The 19,145-nt window shown below is 36.2% G+C and overlaps 1 protein-coding gene across 1 annotated transcript in view; it reads right to left on the bottom strand.

Moving 5' to 3' along the window:
• Nucleotides 1–19,145, bottom strand: part of LOC139152989 (macrophage mannose receptor 1-like) — a 67,056-nt gene that overhangs the window by 36,122 nt on the left and 11,789 nt on the right. The window contains exons 9-18 of the mRNA XM_070726473.1: nucleotides 17,950–18,063; nucleotides 17,165–17,280; nucleotides 16,332–16,480; nucleotides 16,027–16,226; nucleotides 12,869–12,987; nucleotides 11,133–11,208; nucleotides 5,435–5,582; nucleotides 4,694–4,732; nucleotides 2,676–2,845; nucleotides 2,120–2,187 (exon numbers count right to left, since the gene is read on the bottom strand). Of these exons, the coding sequence (XP_070582574.1) occupies nucleotides 2,120–2,187; nucleotides 2,676–2,845; nucleotides 4,694–4,732; nucleotides 5,435–5,582; nucleotides 11,133–11,208; nucleotides 12,869–12,987; nucleotides 16,027–16,226; nucleotides 16,332–16,480; nucleotides 17,165–17,280; nucleotides 17,950–18,063 (1,199 nt within the window). The remainder of the gene's footprint in view (nucleotides 1–2,119; nucleotides 2,188–2,675; nucleotides 2,846–4,693; nucleotides 4,733–5,434; nucleotides 5,583–11,132; nucleotides 11,209–12,868; nucleotides 12,988–16,026; nucleotides 16,227–16,331; nucleotides 16,481–17,164; nucleotides 17,281–17,949; nucleotides 18,064–19,145) is intronic.

The raw sequence follows: 19,145 nt of genomic DNA, 5'->3' as shown, positions 1-19,145 counted from the left end.
AAAGTCGGTTTTAATCCTGAAACTTCAATCTCCAAGGAAAATCGTTTCTGAATCACACCACTTAGAAAACGGTTTGTGCGATTTTATTTATTTATTTATTTATTGATTTATTTATTATTTTGTCAAGTATGTATTTGCAATATAATAGATATAACAATTTGGTTTCAGAAAAAATCTATCCTGCAACCTGCAGCTCCTCCACTGCAAAAATATATGGACAACTCATCTAGATCAAGGGAAATCTACAGATGCAATTTATATTGACTTCTGCAAAGCCTTTGATTCAGTGGTCTATAACAAACTACTCCTAAAACTCAAATCCTATGGCATCTCAGGATCCCTCCATAGCTGGATTACAACATTCCTGTCAAACAGACAACAAGTGGTCAAAATAGGAAGCACCATATCCACTCCCATCCCAGTTAAAAGCGATGTTCCCCAAGGTAGTGTACTGGGACCAATGCTCTTCATTCTCTACATCAATGACCTTTGCGATTACATCACAAGCAACTGTGTCCTCTTCTCCGATGATGTAAAACTCTTCAACACCACCGATAACACAACTACTCTCCAAAAAGACCTTGACGCTGTTTCTGAGTGGTCTAACACATGGCAACTCCAAATCTCAATTAGCAAATGCTCTGTCCTACACATTGGGAAGAAGAATCTCAACTCCAAATACGAACTGAATAATCAAATTTTCACAGATAATCCCCACTCGGTTAAAGACCTCGGTATACTAATAACAAAAGATTTAAGTGCCAAAGCCCACTGCAACAATATAGCCAAGAAGGCTTCAAGGGTTGTAAACCTAATCCTACGTAGCTTCTGCTCTGGCAATCTCACACTACTTACCAGAGCTTACAAAACTTTTGCCAGACCCATCCTCGAATACAGCTCATCTGTTTGGAACCCATATCGCATCTCAGACATTAACACCCTTGAAAATGTCCAAAGATACTTCACCAGAAGAGCCCTTCACTCCTCCACTCGAAATAGAATACCCTATGAGACTAGACTTTCAATCCTGGGCCTAGAAAGTTTAGAACTAAGACGCCTTAAACAAGATCTAAGTATTGCCCACAAGATCATATGCTGCAAAATCCTGCCTGTCTGCGACTACTTCAGCTTCAACCACAACAACACAAGAGCACACAACAGATTTAAACTTAACATTAACTGCTCCAAACTTGACTGTAAAAAATATGACTTCAATAATCGAGTTGTCGAAGCGTAGGACTTATTACCGGACTCCATAGTGTCATCCCCAAACCCCCAACACTTTACCCTTAGATTATCTACGGTTGACCTATCCAGATTCCTAAGAGGTCAGTAAGGGGCGAGTACAAGTGCACTAGAGTGCCTTCCGTCCCCTGTCCTATTGCTCTCCTATATCTCCCACAAGATCATGTACTGCAACGTCCTGCCTGTCGGCGACTACTTCAGCTTCAACCACAACAACACAAGAGCACACAACAGATTTAAACTTAAACTTAAACTTTAAACTGTTCTGGCCTCATCAGCTAGCCATACCTCTCACTGGGATTTGAACTTGCAGCCTTTGACTTGTAAGGCAGAGAATTAACCTTTAGGCTAAAGGATATGATCCCTTCAGCTTTGTTCCTAGTCCTAGTCCTTTTCCTAGTCTTCCTTAATTTTAATTTTAGAAAAAACATGTGACACATACAGAATATAGTTTGTCAGCTATGAACAAATTAACTTCCTAGGAAATGGCGCTGGGTTGGGCGGAGAGGCAAAAAGGAAGCTGTGATGCTCCTTCAATATACCAGGGTGATCCGACAGAAAACACACACACACACACACACACACACACACGCACACCGACACATATACCGCCCTGAGTCTCAGCAGAAGAAGGGCGGCCTAGAAATCAAATGTGTGAGTGTGTCTCTCTGTGTGTATGTGTATGTATATATTTGTTTTCCCCTCTTTTTTAAAAAAAAAAACTATCAAAATCTTGGCAAGAATTTTGCCAAGAGCTTAATAAAATCTTTCTTATTTATATTTATTCACGTTTATTATTAAAAATAATTTAAAAACAGAATCCCATTGCACACTGCAGCATTTTGTTAATATTTTATGCATGTTTTTTACCTACCCGAACTTTTTATCAAGACCCAAGGTTAAGCCAATGTAAAAATGATTATGATTTCCATAATGGGTGATCTAATACATAAAAGAAAGAATAGGAAATAAAAATAATTATTTACTCTTTAAATATAAAGTAATAATGATTTGCAAATTGTCTTGAATGGACACAACTAAACATAAAATACTGTAAATGACATAATTTGAAATATGTTCTGTTTTTAACATTGTAGTACTTTTGAAAATTTATTTGAGTAAAATTGCACAATGAGTTGAATGCATTAAATTTCCATTGATGTTAACTTAATGGGCCTCATCTTAATATATATTTTATCCAAGAGTTAAAAAGAAATTCTTTAGTTTATGAAAAAGTCTGGCAGTCACATTAGACACACATGTATTATACATACAAACTCCACACATCCATTCACCCATCACTAGTCTCCAGTGCTACTGGTTCTTAGAAGCGGGCTGACCTGGGAGCAACCCACTGCACACACATACACACAAACACACATTCCAAAATCTCTTATTTTGAAAAAGTAATTTTTGCATATATTTCTTACATATTTCCACAAAAATGTATTTTCGTCTTCATTATCAATGGTGGTAAGATCACCGTGGTGTTGTCTGCAGAACTTCCGGGCTTTTTCTACAGGCATTGCTGTACTATTGAAAAGATACTCATTATTTCCATATTGAATCCAGCCATCTTCAATTTTTGTATAAGAATTTTCTGCAAAAAGAAGTAGGAGAAATGACTTATATATCTGGGATCCCTTTGCATCCATCCCACAAAATCACAAAAGAAACCGAGCCATTTAAAGATTACTTGTTGTCCTTTTGGGCAAAGCTCTTCCTTCCAAGATCTTTTGAATATGAACAAGCCCATTCAAAAGACACATCCATATAACAGCTGGCAAACTGACCTTCACTGAGTGCTTCCAATAAGTGGAAGAGGCTTCCACGCAAATGTTCCAGAATACCCAAAAGTCTCTTCTGGGTCAAAGCAGTGTAAAGCGAAGCAATGAGGAGGCCATTTTAATTTGCTTTCAGAGCTAGTTAGAGAAAGTATTAGGTTGTTGCCTTATGCAACTGCTTAGCAATAGCAATAGCATTTAGACTTATATATCATTTTATAGTACTTTATAGTCTTCTCTAAGTAGTTTACAGAGTCACTCTATTGCCCCCAACAATCTGGGTCCTTATTTTACCGATCTCGGAAGAATATAAATCAAATAAATAAATATCGTAATTTTTGGAGTATAAGGCACATCTTTTTCCACCCTAAAAGAGACTGACAATTTGGTGCGTCTTATACTCTGAATGTAGCACCCCCCCCCTGCCCTAGATGATAACGATCTTCCCAGGTCTTACCTTGCAGGCTATTTCATTGTTTTTCTCTGTGAGGAATGTTTTCCAAACCCTAAGTCTTTGCAGGATTTTTTTCATTGCTCTAACTTGCTCTGAATAAGTTTCTTTCTAGCCCTAACCAGGTGCTAACAATGTTCCCAGCTCTTACTGGCTTGCAAGCTCTTTCATTATTACTTTCTGCAAAGAATGTTTTCCAAGCCTTAAGTCTTTGTGGGGGTTTTCCCATTGCTCCACTTACTCCAAATGTTTCTTTCCAGGTGCTAATTATGTTCCCACTTCTTACTGGCTAGCAACCTCTTTCGTTGTTACTCTCTTCAAATAAAGTTTTTTTAAAACCCTAACCAGGGAATAAAATATTGTACTGAAGCTGACCAGATTAAGAACACTAGCCAGATGAATACCTGGCAAGCACATTACTTTCCCTTATTTCTCCCCCCCCAAAAAAAACTAAGGTGCATCTTATATTCCAGTGCGTCTTATACTCTGAAAAATACAGTAAGTAAGTAAGTAAGTAAGTAAGTAAGTAAGTAAGTAAGTAAGTAAGTAAGTAAGTAAGCAAGCAAGCAAGCGAAGGAAGGAAGGAAGGAAGGGAGGGAGGGAGGAGGGAAGGAAGGAAGGAAGGAAGGAAGGAAGGAAGGAAGGAAGGAAGGAAGGAAGGAAGGAGTCTGAATCAACCTTGAGCCTGGTGAGACTTGAACTGCCAGATTGTGGGTAGCTGGTAGGCATCAGAAGTAGCCTGCAATACTGTACTCTAATCACTGAACCACTGTGGCTCATTTGATTCAATCAAATGCAATTACTTCATCAAAGCTTTGCATATCTGGGATTGTTTTCTAAACATGTCCAATGATCTCTTATGGATTTGAAAAGGAATTTTATGGATTTGAAAAGTAATTTTTAGTAACTCTTCTTTGGTTATATTTCTATGTATGCTTGGGAAACTCCTATTCAATTAATGCCTATGAAGAGAACTTCACTTAAGGAAAATACAATGTCTGAAGTTTTACATCATGCAGAGCACTTTCTTCAGTGCTCTGAGAAGTTGGTCTGCTTACAAACTCAACCATCATGCATCACATTTTAGGAATGTTTATCTCATACAGCCAAATTTAGCTCAAAGTAGTCTGATTCAAATCAAACTAAAATACAATGCACAGCCATAGCTTCTAGTAAATATTACTTTTCTTTTACATTAAAGTGCCCAACATACCAAAGTTGTCGACTGGTTGACCTGTTGGTATGGTTAAACCTGCAAAATAAAGCATTTTAATTACAAGAAATTCAAGCTAATCTTATCATATTACTCCATTTTGCAAAAGGCAATTCACAAAAGGGGAAATGTTGTACTGGATTAATGTATTTCTACATATTCAAGGAAATAAAATAATAGAAATCTAAATCCCAGTATTGCCCCAAATCCCAGTGGCCCCTATTTTTTAAAGAGCCATAAAGTCCTGGCCCTTCACTTATAACTTTGTCAAGAAAGAGTGAAATCTCTCACTTCATTGCATTTACCATCTTTTATCTTTCTCTTGGTTTTACTGTAAAATCAATTGATTCTTATGAGCTCAGAATGACTGAAAGTCAGACAGTACTTTATGAGCCCAGAATGATTGAAAATCTAATAGATACAGTTTAATAAATAGATACAGTTTAATAAATAACAATAGATACCATTTAATACATTATTAATATTATTGCTATTATTATTATAAAATAATTTTTGGCATCAATGACATTTTACTGTGTTATTTAAGGCATATATATAAACATAAAATCTGCAGTAAAAATGAATTGTATTTAAGACTCCCAAATTTCTCCCTCAAAAGAAAGGGGACCATCACATAAATGTTAAAAAACAACCACCAATAACAAGGTTTACAGTTATGCAATGAATATAAATTGCTATTGTCTATATTAATAAATTCTAGGAGTATGAAAAACATATTACCTCTTTTAATTTGACAGATCCAATATTTTAATCGCTTGCAGCTTTCGTCTTTCCAATATATAATATTTCCCCATATTACGCTGCATTTTTCATTATCCTCAACATAATGATAATAATAATACCAAGGTCTTCTTGGTTCAAAGTTTACCTAAAATTAAAATATATTTACATATTTACTGTCGAAAGACATAAATTTTAACATTTGGAAAAAGAAAGAATGTATCATAATTGTCTTTTAATAATGTTCACCTGTTTGATAGGCTATTAGCAAAATTTTACCAATGTGGTTCTGAGTACTGAAATCGAAGAAGTGGCAGCTGGCACCTATTTTTCATATTAGCCTGATTCACTTCTCCAGCATACTTATATACAACTTCACATATTTTAACACAAAACTCTAAACTCTAAAAGAATTTAGTAAAGAGTAACACTAAAAGAGAAGCTAACAATAGTTGTAACTTTTATAAGATATCTGTATGGTTTTGTTCTTATGTTGTTCCTGAAGTCCTGGGATAGAATCAGTGGTGGGATTCAGTTGATTCACACCTATTCAGGAGAACCATTTGTTAACTTTTTGAGCAGTTCAGAGAAATCTTCCAACAGACTTTTGTTTTTTTATCACTTTACAGGGCTACTGTCAGGAAGGCAGAAAGGAAACATTCTGGCTTGTTTCTAGCCTAATCCCTATCTTTATTTCCCTGCTTACCTAAACTGCCTTATTACATTGTTTTTTGGCAATACCCCCAAACTTTCTGTCTCTTCTCCCGAGTTTGTTTTTCCCTTATTGGTGTTAAGGGCTTGATGTATTGATGTATTGATGTATTGATGTATTGATGTATTGATGTATTGATGTATTGATGTATTGATGTATTGATGTATTGATGTATTGATGTATTGATGTATTGATGTATTGATGTATTGATGTATTGATGTATTGATGTATTGATGTATTGATGTATTGATTTATTTTGTCCGATACAATTTAAAGTTAAAGAGAATAAAAACATGTAGTAGTAAATATCAGGGAAAGGATAGAAAAAAAGATATGAGAATAGAATACGTCAATGAAGAGTAGAGGAAAGAATATATGAATGGGAGAAAAGATATATAAAATATAGGAGAGACAATTGGACGGGACGGAAGGCACACCAGTGCACTTATGCTCGCCCCTTACTGACCTCTAAGGAACCTGGTGAGGTCAATCGTGGATAGTCTAAGGGAAAAATGGTGGGGGTTGACACCATGGAGTTCCACACTTCTTAAAGGGGAAGGGTTGTTTTAATATTTTTACATTACTTTAGTAGTTCCTGGTAGTATTCTTTTATGGTATACTTCCAAATAGCAGGATGCAAGCTTGACACTGATTTTTGTTACTGCCTTTCTGGGGCCTGTGATATTTCCTTTGTATGATTTCCCTAGGATGTGAGGTGAGTGAGACCAGATGGTATCTTTAAGTGATGCAAATGGATCTAAGGATTGATTCCCCTGGGTGTGAAAGGACGCTTTGTCAGTTCACTGAGCACATTATGGGGATTCTTCAGTCATCCATGTCACAGCTGTTCTAGAGGTACTCTTTTGAAAAGACAACTGGACTTTCTTGATTTCCAGAAATTCCAGCTGCCTCTTGAAAAAGCACTTTTGGGACAGGAGTCTCTTGCACTGCCAAGGGACATGATTGCTCACTGATAGTAAGATTTTTTTTTTAAAGGAAGTAGGGGTGTGGATCTTCCAATTCATTTTAATTTTTTCCCATGACAATAAGACTTAGTAACATGGCACCAGGCTTGAAGTTTATTTAAATAGCTGTGGCATGTACTGATTTTATTGTGATCCTGACAAGCTGGAAAGGCTTGAATTTGGGGCCCTATATAATATAGGCGACTCAGATGCCCTGAGTCCCACAGGATTGGGTGGCATATATAATAAACCTAAATCTAAATAATAAATAATATGTTAATTTGTATCATCATTTTGTAGACCAAACACTCCCACCCACTTTTTGGAGACCTTAAGGGTTTTACTTTATGAGCAGGGGTTGGTTATTGATAATTATCATTTTAACTATTTTAATTCCTATTTTTGCACAGGTAATCGTTGACTTACTGCAGTTCATTTAGTGATCATTCAAAGTTACAATGGCATTGAAAAAAGTGACTTATGACTATTTTTCACACTTACAGTTATTGCAGCCTCCCCATGATAGGAAGAGGCTGAGTGAGGTGAAGAACATCTTGAAATGAGCAACACTGAGTTGGCCACTCTCACCTAGTCACATGACCACCCAGCCACATCTACCCAGCTATTAGGGCAGAGAAGCAGTTGTCAAACTATTTGGATCTCTTCACTGGATAGGATGCTTATGAAACATTATTGGTTGCATCTTGAAGGTAGGGTAGGACAAGGAGATATGATAAAGGTTTGAGGGTAGAACAAGAGTCAATAGGGGAAGCTTCTATATACTCTTTAAAAGCAGCCCCATGTATAGCACATTTCAGTGGTCCAAATAAGAAAGCAAGATAGGTGTAGCTGTGGATAGTGTCTCACGTTCTAAGGCTGACTCTAAATGGCACAATAGATGAAGTTGTGCAAAAGTCCCTCATCATCACATTGCAGCATAACTCAAGGGAACACGATTCCATCCATAATTAGAAATGGAATCTCCCTGCAGTCAGCTGGCTTCTTAACTCCAAACTGCCCCATCTTGCTAGGATTAAAATCTCTAAGATCTTATTTAAGTATTCTCAATTTTAACTGTTTTATGTTTATATTTTTACCATTTTTACCATGACCAAAGTGTTGGTCATGACCTTTAAAGCCCTACATGGCATTGGACCAGAATACCTCCGGAACCGCCTGCTACTGCACGAATCCCAGCGGCCGATAAGGTCCCACAGAGTTGGCCTTCTCCGGGTCCCGTTGACTAAACAATGTCGTCTGGCGGCCCCCAGGGGAAGAGCCTTCTCTGTGGCGGCCCCGGCCCTCTGGAATCAACTCCTCCCGGAGATTAGAACTGCTCCCACCCTCCTTGTCTTCTGTAAACCACTTAAGACCCACTTATACCGCCAGGCATGGGGGATTTGAGACACCTTTGCCCCAGGCTTATTATAATTTATGTTTGGTATGTATGTGCTGTTTGGTTTTTTAATTATGATAGGGTTTCTAGTTTTTTCTTAATATTAGATTTGTGCCTATATATATTGTTTTATCGTTTGTTGTGAGCCGCCCCGAGTCTTCGGAGAGGGGCGGCATACAAATCTAATAAATTATTATTATTATTATTATTATTATTATTATTATTATTATTATTATTATTATTATTTTTAAGTCACTCATAGTAGCCCTATGAGTACAATGAGCAGCATATAAATTAAATAAATTAATAAATTATAAAGTTTATCCCCTCCAGAACCTAGTAAACTCCAGGCATCAGGAAAAGCAGTGCAGATAAATCACTTGTTCACTCGATGGAAAAGATATAAAATTATACAGTATATCCCTCATTGATCATGTTTAACCTTGTGTCAATGGATCATATTCCTGACCAGTTTTAAGTAGATGCTAAATAAAAGTGTGAAGGGTATTAAGATCTGAGACAAACCATAATCCAAGAGTTAAAAACTGACAACCATGCCAATTGAAATCCATGCTTCAGAAAAAAGGATCATGACAATAGACTGTTCCTCTTTCCCAGTTCACATAGTTGATCCTGAAGGATGCTATGGTTGATGATAATGAAAAACCATTGAGAAATCAAATAATGTCAACAAGGGTGCAATTATTTATCATGACCTTGCCAAAAATCAGATATGAGTTGTCTGTCTCCACTTCCAAAATTAAAGATAGGACCCTATGTAATTAACTTCTTCCAAAGTTCTTTACACTGTAGCAAAGAACTCACTAAAGATATAGTTCTTTAGACTAAAGAACTGTCTACGGCTATATGTTAACAATTGTTTAATATTTTGAGATCAAACTATTCTTCTGAAAAGTAAAACACACTTCTTCAAGGCATATGCACCGGTCCATCATCCCAGAGTGCATTCATCATTACTACACTGAATTCTTGTCACTCTTCCGTCACTTTTCTTTTGTCCTCCATAGTGATACAGATTTTTATGCTAGCAGGGAAAAGAAACAGGATGAGTGAAATCCAGTACTTAGAAACATTGCTTGCTCAGCTCATTCCTTCCTCCCCCAAAAGGATCTTCTTTGCATTGATCTCCTTTTTGGGTCACCACCACAATGATGAATTCCCATCTATCTTCTTGATCTCTCTAGATCTTTTTTACTCTCTTTTACACTTCATTTGCTCTGGAGGTTTTCAGTCTTTTTTCATGAGGATACTTAGTTAACCATTATGCTGTCTGCTTTTGTAGGAGCTCTTCTTAATCTGGCAATACCAAATAGTTCCAATGGTCCCAATAATAGCAATACTATTGGGACCATTGGAACCATTGGAATAGTAGCAAATATTTCACAAACATAACACATAAACTGTCATGATGTCCTTTAATCAACCTTACCATGCTCCAAATTGCATTTTTATGACCATAAGGAATAGAGTTGTAGACATTTGAAAGCAGTGTTCCCTCTAATTTTTTTGGGGGGGGGGCAGAAAAGTATAGTGTCTGAGCGGCAGTCCCTTCGGGACTGGGCGGCACAAAAATAATAAATAAATAAATAAACAAACAAACAAACAAACAAACAAATAAACAAATAAAAAACCCACCCTGTTTTGCCTCAGAGAATTTCAAAATAAAATACTGTACTGTGTGTCTATAACAGTGAGCTCATAATAGGGCAACTCTATTAATATCAAAATGCCACTTAAATAGTTGAGCTAGTTTCAAACTAGATTTTGATTTTCTTTCTCTCTTCCTTACTCCCATTCTTTTTCTTTCTCTTTTCCTTCCTCTCTTTTTTCCGTCTGTTTCTCTCTCTTCCTCTCTTCCTCTCTCTCTCCTTCCCTCTCACTCTTTCCCTCTCGGCTTCTGGGCAGGTTTGGAAAACTCTGAGTTGATGATGATTTTTAAGTGAGCGATTGCTCACTGCTCAGCTTAGAGGGAACTATGTTTGAAAGTACTCAATATAATATTTGGGAAAAGGATCACTCAGCTATTTTAATTACCAGTAATTGGAGGTTGTCCCACGTCAGCAAAAACAGATTAAAAAAAATAGTAGGATGTGAAATGAAAGATTTCAAGTAGTTTGTAAGTTCTATAAGAACAATGCAATCAAACCTTTTACAAAAGTAAGTCTGTCAAAAATCTTGTCAAAAAACCTGAATCAAGTCAAATAGCAACATCATGTTATATTAAGATTTTAATACTTGGTTTAACTGTTAACTAGACTACTATCATATGTCTTTGAAAATATCTACAAAAATATTACTAATATCTGTACTACATTAAATATTAAGAATACCCGCAATTCCAGGTAACATTTGTATTTTGCATGTTAATTAAAACCCACCTCTATCATCAGGCAGGGGGGAATTGAGACATTTCCCCCAGGCCTATATAATTTTATGTATGGTATGCTCGTGTTGTATGTTCTTTTAAATAATGGGTTTTTAGTTTTTAAATATTAGATTTGTTCTCTGTATATTGTGGTTTTTTAATTGTTGTGAGCCGCCCCGAGTCTTCAGAGAGGGGCAGCATAAAAATCTAATAAATAAATAAATAAATAATATACTTACAGGAGACCCATCAGTCCAAGTGTTTCCTGGGCTGGAATCCACAGTTCTTAAACCAACCCAGCAATCATCATGTATTCTAAAATGTAATAATCAGAAAGTATGTTAAATATAATTTATGCATACGTCTTACTTAAATAAAAATTGAAATATTTTCTGTGTTTTTGTTTCACATGCAGAACATAAGCATATCAGCAAATGTATAATCTCGAGAAATATCCAAGGTCTCAAGTATGGCATATTCCCGTACATCTGAAATATACCCATTTTAGATTCTGATGACTTCCTTAGAATTCCTTTAAGTAATTGTGTACAGGAAAATATTAAAAGCCTTGTTACCATATTTTTGGTGCATAAGATGCACCTTTTCCTCCCTAAAAGAGGCTGATAATTTGGGGGCGTCTTATACTGAGAATGTAGCTTTTTTCCCCTAGTCCTACCTAGCTGCTAACGATCTTCCCAGCTCTTACCTTGCAGGCTCTTTCATTGTTTCTCTCTGCAAAGAATGTTTTCCAAGCCCCAACTCTTTGAAGGTTTTTTTTCCATTGCTCTAACTTGCTCCCAATAAGTTTCTTTACAGTCCTAACCAGGTGCTAACGATGTTCCCAGCTCTTACCAGCTCTTTCATTGTTACTCTCTGTTAAGAATGTTTTCCAAACCCTGTCTTTGTAGGGGGGGGTTCCGCTCTCTATTGCTTTGAATATTTCTTTCCAGCTCTAGCCAGGTACTAATGATGTTCCCATCTCTTACCCACTTGCAAGCTCTTTCATTGGCTCTCTCTACAAAGAAGAATGCTTTCCAAGCTCTAAATCATTGAAGAATTTTTCCATTGCTCAGACTGTTTCTTTCCAGGTGCTAATGATGTTCCCAGCTCTTACTGGCTTGCAAGCTCTTTCATTGTTACTCTTTCACAATAATTTTTTTAAAGCCCTTAACCAGGGGATAAAATAATGTGCTGAAGATGACCAGTCTAAGGACGCTAGCCAGATGAATACATGGTAAACAGATTCTTTTCCCTATTTTCCTCCCCAAAAGGTGAGGTGCATCTTATATTCCAGTGCGTCTTATATTCTGAAAATGCGGTACTTTGATGATACTTATAACTGAATTTATATTTTTGATCATTCATTATTATTTCTAATTCTGAGAGCCCAGAGAGAAAACTCAACTATATGCAAAGTAGTTCATAATGAATATATATAGGATTATGAAGTTTATACTAGTTATATATTCCATGATGATGAATTCAGTGCTCCAATAAACTGTTTACCAGTAGTGTTTCTACCTTGACATATAAAAAAATGAAGCTTTTGTCTTTTTTCTATCCTTTTGTTTCTTTTTTGTTTCTCCCTCCTCCTTTCCTCCTTCTCCTCTTCCTCCTCCTCCTTTCTTCCTCCTCCTCTTCTATTCCTCCCCTTCCCCCTCCTTCCTCCCCTTCCCCCTCCTTCCTCCCCTTCCCACTCCTTGCTCCCTGTAGGTGAAGCAGCATGGAGTGAAATAGAGCAGAGTTTGACATGGCAGCTACTGGTATTTCATGACTTCCTTTGTGAGCATATAATGAAAGTGGTCAAAGCTGGGTTTTTTAGAGATACAGTAACAATAACAGATTGCACTGCCACTCTAAGATCTTGTCAGTTTTTTCTTGAACTTCCTTTAAGAAGTTTCTTTTCTGTTATTTTAATATATATATTCAATTTAAAAAATTTACAAGTAAAAAAAATGAAGCTTATTATACTCACTCTTCATTTAGCAATTCAAACTCTTGTTTGTTATGGAAAGAAGCCAAGTCTCCTCCAATTGATTTACAAAAGTCATTTGCCTCAAGCCAAGTTTTCTTTTCATATTCCTTTGCATATGCCTAAGTGCATATAAATACATCTCATTACAAATTAGCATTAACACTGCAGTTGTCTACTTCTCTTCTGGACTCATATTTAATAACTAGGCAAAACATTTATTTTTTACAGTTTTCTAACCAACAGCATACCTACTGATCACCATCATCTTTTAACAACCCCATAATCCTTTGTGGGGTGGAGTCTGGGGAATTGAATGGAGATGAATGTTTACTGGCCAGATGCCTTTCCTGTCGCCAGTGCAGAGTTTGTTCAGCAGATATAGTCTCATTGTGCCCAGAGAGAGAAATATATGCCTCCACCTAGGTTTGAACTTACAGCCTCTTGATTGTGAGGTGAGAACTCCACCTCTGGGCCACTGCCCCAATCCTAATAGAATATCTATTGATGTTGGAGTAGATGGGAAAAGTTAAAGGGAGTAAAAGGATTTTGATTTTTTTTTTGCTGTTGCTATAAATAGACTATGCAAATTGGATGAAAAAGATTCCCATCTATCCTTCTATATAGTGTGATGATAATGATAATAATAATAATGATGATTTAGACATCTGATGATTCTGACATGTATCTAAAGGACAGTCAGTCAGTGTGGGGTAGTGATTAAGGCAATGAGGTGAACATTTTTTTGGTTGGGTGCCAAAAATGTGTGTGCCCACACCCATAATGCAATGCCTTTCCCCCCTGCACTTGCGCCACCCCCCCATGCTACCCTTCCCCATGCATGCATACAGGGAGCATACTGACACCTCCAGACTCCAGACTTCCAGTAGGCCCATTGGACTGTTTTTCACCCTCTTGGGCTTCAGAAAAGCCTCCGGAGCTGTAGATGGTGAAAAACGGACCCAAAGGGCCTACTAGAAGTTTGGAAATGAACTTCCTGTTGGGCTGTTGGACCATTTTCATCCTGCCCAGGCTTCAAGTAAGCCTCTGGAGCCTGTAGAGGGCAAAAAATGAACCCAATGTATTTCCAAACTTCTGGTAGGCCCATTGGGTCTATTTTTCACCATCCACAGGCTTTGGAGGCTTTCCTGAAGCCTGAGGAAGGTGAAAATGACCTGCCCGTGCCCTCCGGAAGGCTGAAAATCAGCTGGCCAGCAAGCACATATGCACTGGAGCTGACCTAGAGCAACATCTTGTGTGCCTTCAGATATGGTTCTGTGTGCCACCTGTGGCATGCATGCCATAGGTTCGCCATCACTGGATTAAGGAATCAGTCTAGAAATTGGGAGATAGTGAGTTCTAATATCGTCTGAGACATAAGGCCCGCTGGATAACTTTGGAGCTGTCACCCACACTCAGTACTAGGAAGGAGAAAATGACCAAATATTAATAAAAAAACTTTGCCAAAGTAACTGAAGGGATTTATCTGGACAATCTCTGAGAAAGAAACACAATTGAATAGTAGCAAAAAAGTTATGACAAATCAACAGAAATAAGGTTGTAAAGAGTTAAGAATATATAAACATTGATTGCAACAAAAATGCCAACTTGTACCTTTTCTATTAGGGCCATAACTATATTAAGCTAAATCAATAATAATAGCCATCATCTTGATTGTATTGCTTAGACCACGATATCTTGCGACATAGTAACCCAAAGTGTCTCAAGCCAATTAATGGAGATTTCACAGAGAAAAACGAAAGATGTCCTGGCTGTAGGCAAATACTAGTTTTCATGTTCTCTATGATTCCTTCCTTGTTCTTCCAATCATCTATTTCTTTTTCAGAAATAGATGATTCTTGCTGCTTGTTCACTTCCTCCCACACTGTGGGAGAATGTGCATTGTTCCTCCTATGCCACATGCACAGTGCCAAATAATAATAATAATAATAATAATAATAATAATAATAATAATAATAAATAAAAAAAATAAAATAAAAATAAAAATAAAAATAATAATAATAATAATCATTATCATTATCATTATCATTATCATTATCATTATCATTATCATTATCATTATCATTATCATTATCATTATCATTATCATTATCATTATCATTATCATTATCATTATCATTATCAATATCATTATTATTTGGCACTGTGCATGTGGCATAGGAGGAACAATGCACATTCTCCCACATTGTGGGAGGAAGTGAATAATAATAATAATAATAATAATAATAATAATAATAATAATAATAATAATAATAATAATAATAATGGCAAACATAATTCGCCGCTACATCACGCAGTCCTAGGTGCTTGGGAAGCGCCCGAGTGGTGATGAAATATGAAATCCAGCATAGTGATCTCGTTTGCTGTGTTGTACTGACATAATAATAATAATAATAATAATAATAATAATAATAATAATAATAATAATAATAATAATAATAATAATAATAATAATATAAAATTAAAATTAAAATTAAAATTAAAATTAAAATTAAAATTAAAATTAAAATTAAAATTAAAATTAAAATTAAAATTAAAATTAAAATTAAAATTAAAATTAAAATTAAAATTAAAATTAAAATTAAAATTAAAATTAAAATTAAAATTAAAATTAAAATTAAAATTAAAATTAAAATTAAAATTAAAATTAAAATTAAAATTAAAATTAAAATTAAAATTAAAATTAAAATTAAAATTAAATAAAAACAAAAACAAAAATAAAATAAAAATAAAAAAAAATAAAAACAACAACAAAGCTGAAAACAAGATGGTGATGCATGCTCAGTGCTGGAAACTCAGCTACTGCCCATGCACAGAAGAAAAAAATCCTGGGGAAATTTCCAACAAAAATAAATTTTAAAAATTCCAAAAAAATTTCCCAAATAAAGATGGCAGTGTCCAGGGACTGGCACCGACATAACTGGCTCTGCGACATCATTGTGATGTCAACAGCAGCTTTCTACCAGTTCAGTGAAAAGCAGTCCAACCAGGAAGTACCCATCTCTGGTTGAAGGAGACCAAATTTCCTTTGGAAGGATGGGAGGGGAGGCTGGGATGACAACTCCTGTTGCAGTGTCTGCCTCTTAACCTGGACTGTCTCAAAGGGCTGAATTTGATTGAGCAAGCAAATGCTGACCCACCTTGAAGCAGACATTCCTTGTTGGACTTGCAATCCACCCTTTGGCACATGGGGGAGGTGATGTTGGTGCTGGAATTGTAGGAAGCGTCACCCCTTCAGCCAAATGCTTACAAAGGAACACAGCCCTCTCCTCACAATTGACAACATCCCACAGTCCAGCAGCATCTCCCGTTCTCATGGCAACACAGCCGGGATTTGGGCCTGGCAGAATGGAAGACCAGAGCCAGATTAAGTGCATCGCATAGACAACCTAAACAGTATAAAAGCTCCCCTGCTAGAATGTATTTGCTCTGACAAATTCCATACCAGGCATTTTTGCATTCCAGTGAGTGAACTGAATGGGACTCCCATTGGTCCAGTTGAAAGTTCCTGGATTTGCTACATCTGAAAGGCCGGTCCAGAAATATTTTTCAGGACGGTATCCAATTTGGCTAGTCAGGAAGGCCTGCTCAAATCTGTGGTAAAAATAATTCAAATCAGGATGGTCTCTGATTTTCTCCATTTCCAAATTCTACAAGTGGTTAATCCTAGGATCAATTTACATTTTTTATTAGTTAATCAAACTTAAAGGGTTGTTGTGGGGAAAATAGGAGGATTCGGAACATTTCTATATATTATAAAGCTGGGATAAAGTTAACATTATAATCATCATTCTCTCAGATCTGTATGTACAGATTTACAGATTCCTGATCAGAACTAAGGAGTGTGTTTCCATAACATACATTAAGGCTAGCAGGACTGGAATTGAATATTTGTTACAGCAAAGACTACATATTCTTCTAAAAATTGAGGATAAGGACAGGTTTCCATCTTATTGAGGTCTCTTAGTAAATGCTGTCTGAGGAAGCCATCACCAACTATGGCTAAGGGTAGGGCTTGCCCAATCCTTGCTACAAATAAAAAAGCCACATGCGGTAGCTCTCTTGGTTTAGCTATCTGACCAAGGCTGCAGGAAGAGTGCGGGAGGAAGGAAGAGAGAGAGAGAGAGAAAGAGAGAGAAAGAAGGATAGATAGACAGACAGACAGACAGACGGACAGACAGACAGACAGACAGAAATAGAAGGTAGGTAGATACATAGAGATAATAGGTAGGTAGGTAGGTGATAGATGGGATATTTTGTCCCTTTCAACATATTTACCTATTCTCCACAGAGATAAGAAATCCTTGGTTTGTTTCACAAAATGTCTTTGCTTCTGAAAATGTTCCAGGTGTCTTGCCAATAAAGTAACAATAGAAACCATTTCTTTTCCAGCCCTGTGAATGTAGCATACATACACACAGAACAAAATTAGCCTAAATGTATTTATTTATTTTATATTTTCATCCTGCCCAACCAAAGATTCTCAGATTCACAGAGGTTATCTTGACCAAATAGTGATCTTTAATTATTTTAATTTCCTATTTTATGTGGTACGGTATGTAGTAATAGTCACAGAAGCTAAAAGGTGCTGTGAAATTAATAAATGTTAATAGACATAAATTCATAGAATTTAACTTCTGTATCAACAGCTTCAGATTTGTTTAATTTCGTGAGAACATTGCTGAAATTTGGATATCCATAAAACCATAGCAGTTTACTTTAAAGTAAATTTGTACATGTGCCAGGACAAACCAACATTTTTCATTTTCAGATTCTTTAAAAAAAAATCAAAATGTGTTCCTTCTATTTAATCTCAGATATGCCTTTTTTTGTTTGTTCAGGGTTTTTTTTGTCATAAAGATGAATAAATTGTCTTCTTGTAATATTGCAAAGAAAATCTTTCTATAAATGTGATTGCTGAGAGTCAACATCAATGTTAGGAGTGGAGGGAATTATTCATCTCAAGGCAAAATTAGCTTTCTGGATGGTATCCCCAAAACTTCATAAGATCAATAACTATTATAAAAGATCAAGAGTTCTTTTACACAGTTCTTTAGGCTTACTTTCTGGCAATTTGGATCAGCAACTTCATCTTGTCCAGTAAGAAATTCTGAAGATTCTTTTTTACAGATGTATCCTAATTCCTCTTCACAGAAATGATCCGCCATGTATCCATCCTGAGGATGAAAGGATGAACAAACCTCACTGAAAGGGAATCCAGTCCTTTTTTTTGTAAATGATTTGTGTTTTTGCTTTTATTTTTCCATGAGCTGGATTACTGCACACTTGTTACAGCTTCATTTGTCTAAAACCTGCAGCCATACTAACATCTTGCAAAAAGATGTAAACGTTTAAATAAAGTTGGGAATGATAAACATAGCTTTTGGCTTACATAAATTAAGTTATTTCAAAATAAGAATTCATTAATATTACTTCACATTTCCAAAATATAAAATATAATTGCATTGTTTCTTTTCTCACCAAATATACACCAGTAGCACACTTAATCCAAATTTTAAATAAACTTTTGTTCTTCAATCAATGCAGTTTAAAATTTATTCCCAGTCTTCTGAAAAAAATGCTCAATTGAACTTTGATTATATTTCTTCACTTACTTATTACAATCAGAGAAAGGCTACTAAAATTTTTACTACCACACTGTGGCCATGGCTTATGCAGGACGCCCTGCATTTTCTTTCAACATCTTTCATTGCGAATTGGGTGCTCTGGGGTGGAGCTCCATTTTTGCTACCCCAGGGGTGGGATACTGTCCTGGTCCAGGCAGTATCCCGCCCCTGATTACATACATTCATACATTTTAAAGCAAAATATTAATTACATAGTAGCAATCCACTTAAGTATGAATGGACATTTAAAGGCTCCATTAGGCTTTTAATTTTTGTTTGTTTAGTAGCTAATTTATTTATTGGATTTGTATGCCGCCCCTGTGACTAATCAGGGTTACTTGACATAATTAATCACTTTATTACTAAAGTCCTGTCCCCCTCCAAATATTAAGTCCTTAATCACAAAAGCCCAGCCTTTCTATATAAATAATCTTACATATTCAGTTCTGACTCTGATGAATAATAATGGCTCATGCAGCCATGCAAGCCATTATGGATGTACCCAGATACACCCATATTAGTCCATCATTCTGCGAGCTGCACTGGCTTACTGGCACTGAACACAACAGAGCCACAACAGAAAAGGCCCTTCCCCGGCAAGCCGGCATTGCTTGGCTGACAGGACCCAGAGA

Source organism: Erythrolamprus reginae, chromosome Z (genome assembly GCF_031021105.1).
Source record: "Erythrolamprus reginae isolate rEryReg1 chromosome Z, rEryReg1.hap1, whole genome shotgun sequence".
In the NCBI taxonomy this organism is placed as follows: domain Eukaryota; kingdom Metazoa; phylum Chordata; class Lepidosauria; order Squamata; family Dipsadidae; genus Erythrolamprus; species Erythrolamprus reginae.
This window is presented reverse-complemented; position numbering and strand designations above follow the sequence as displayed.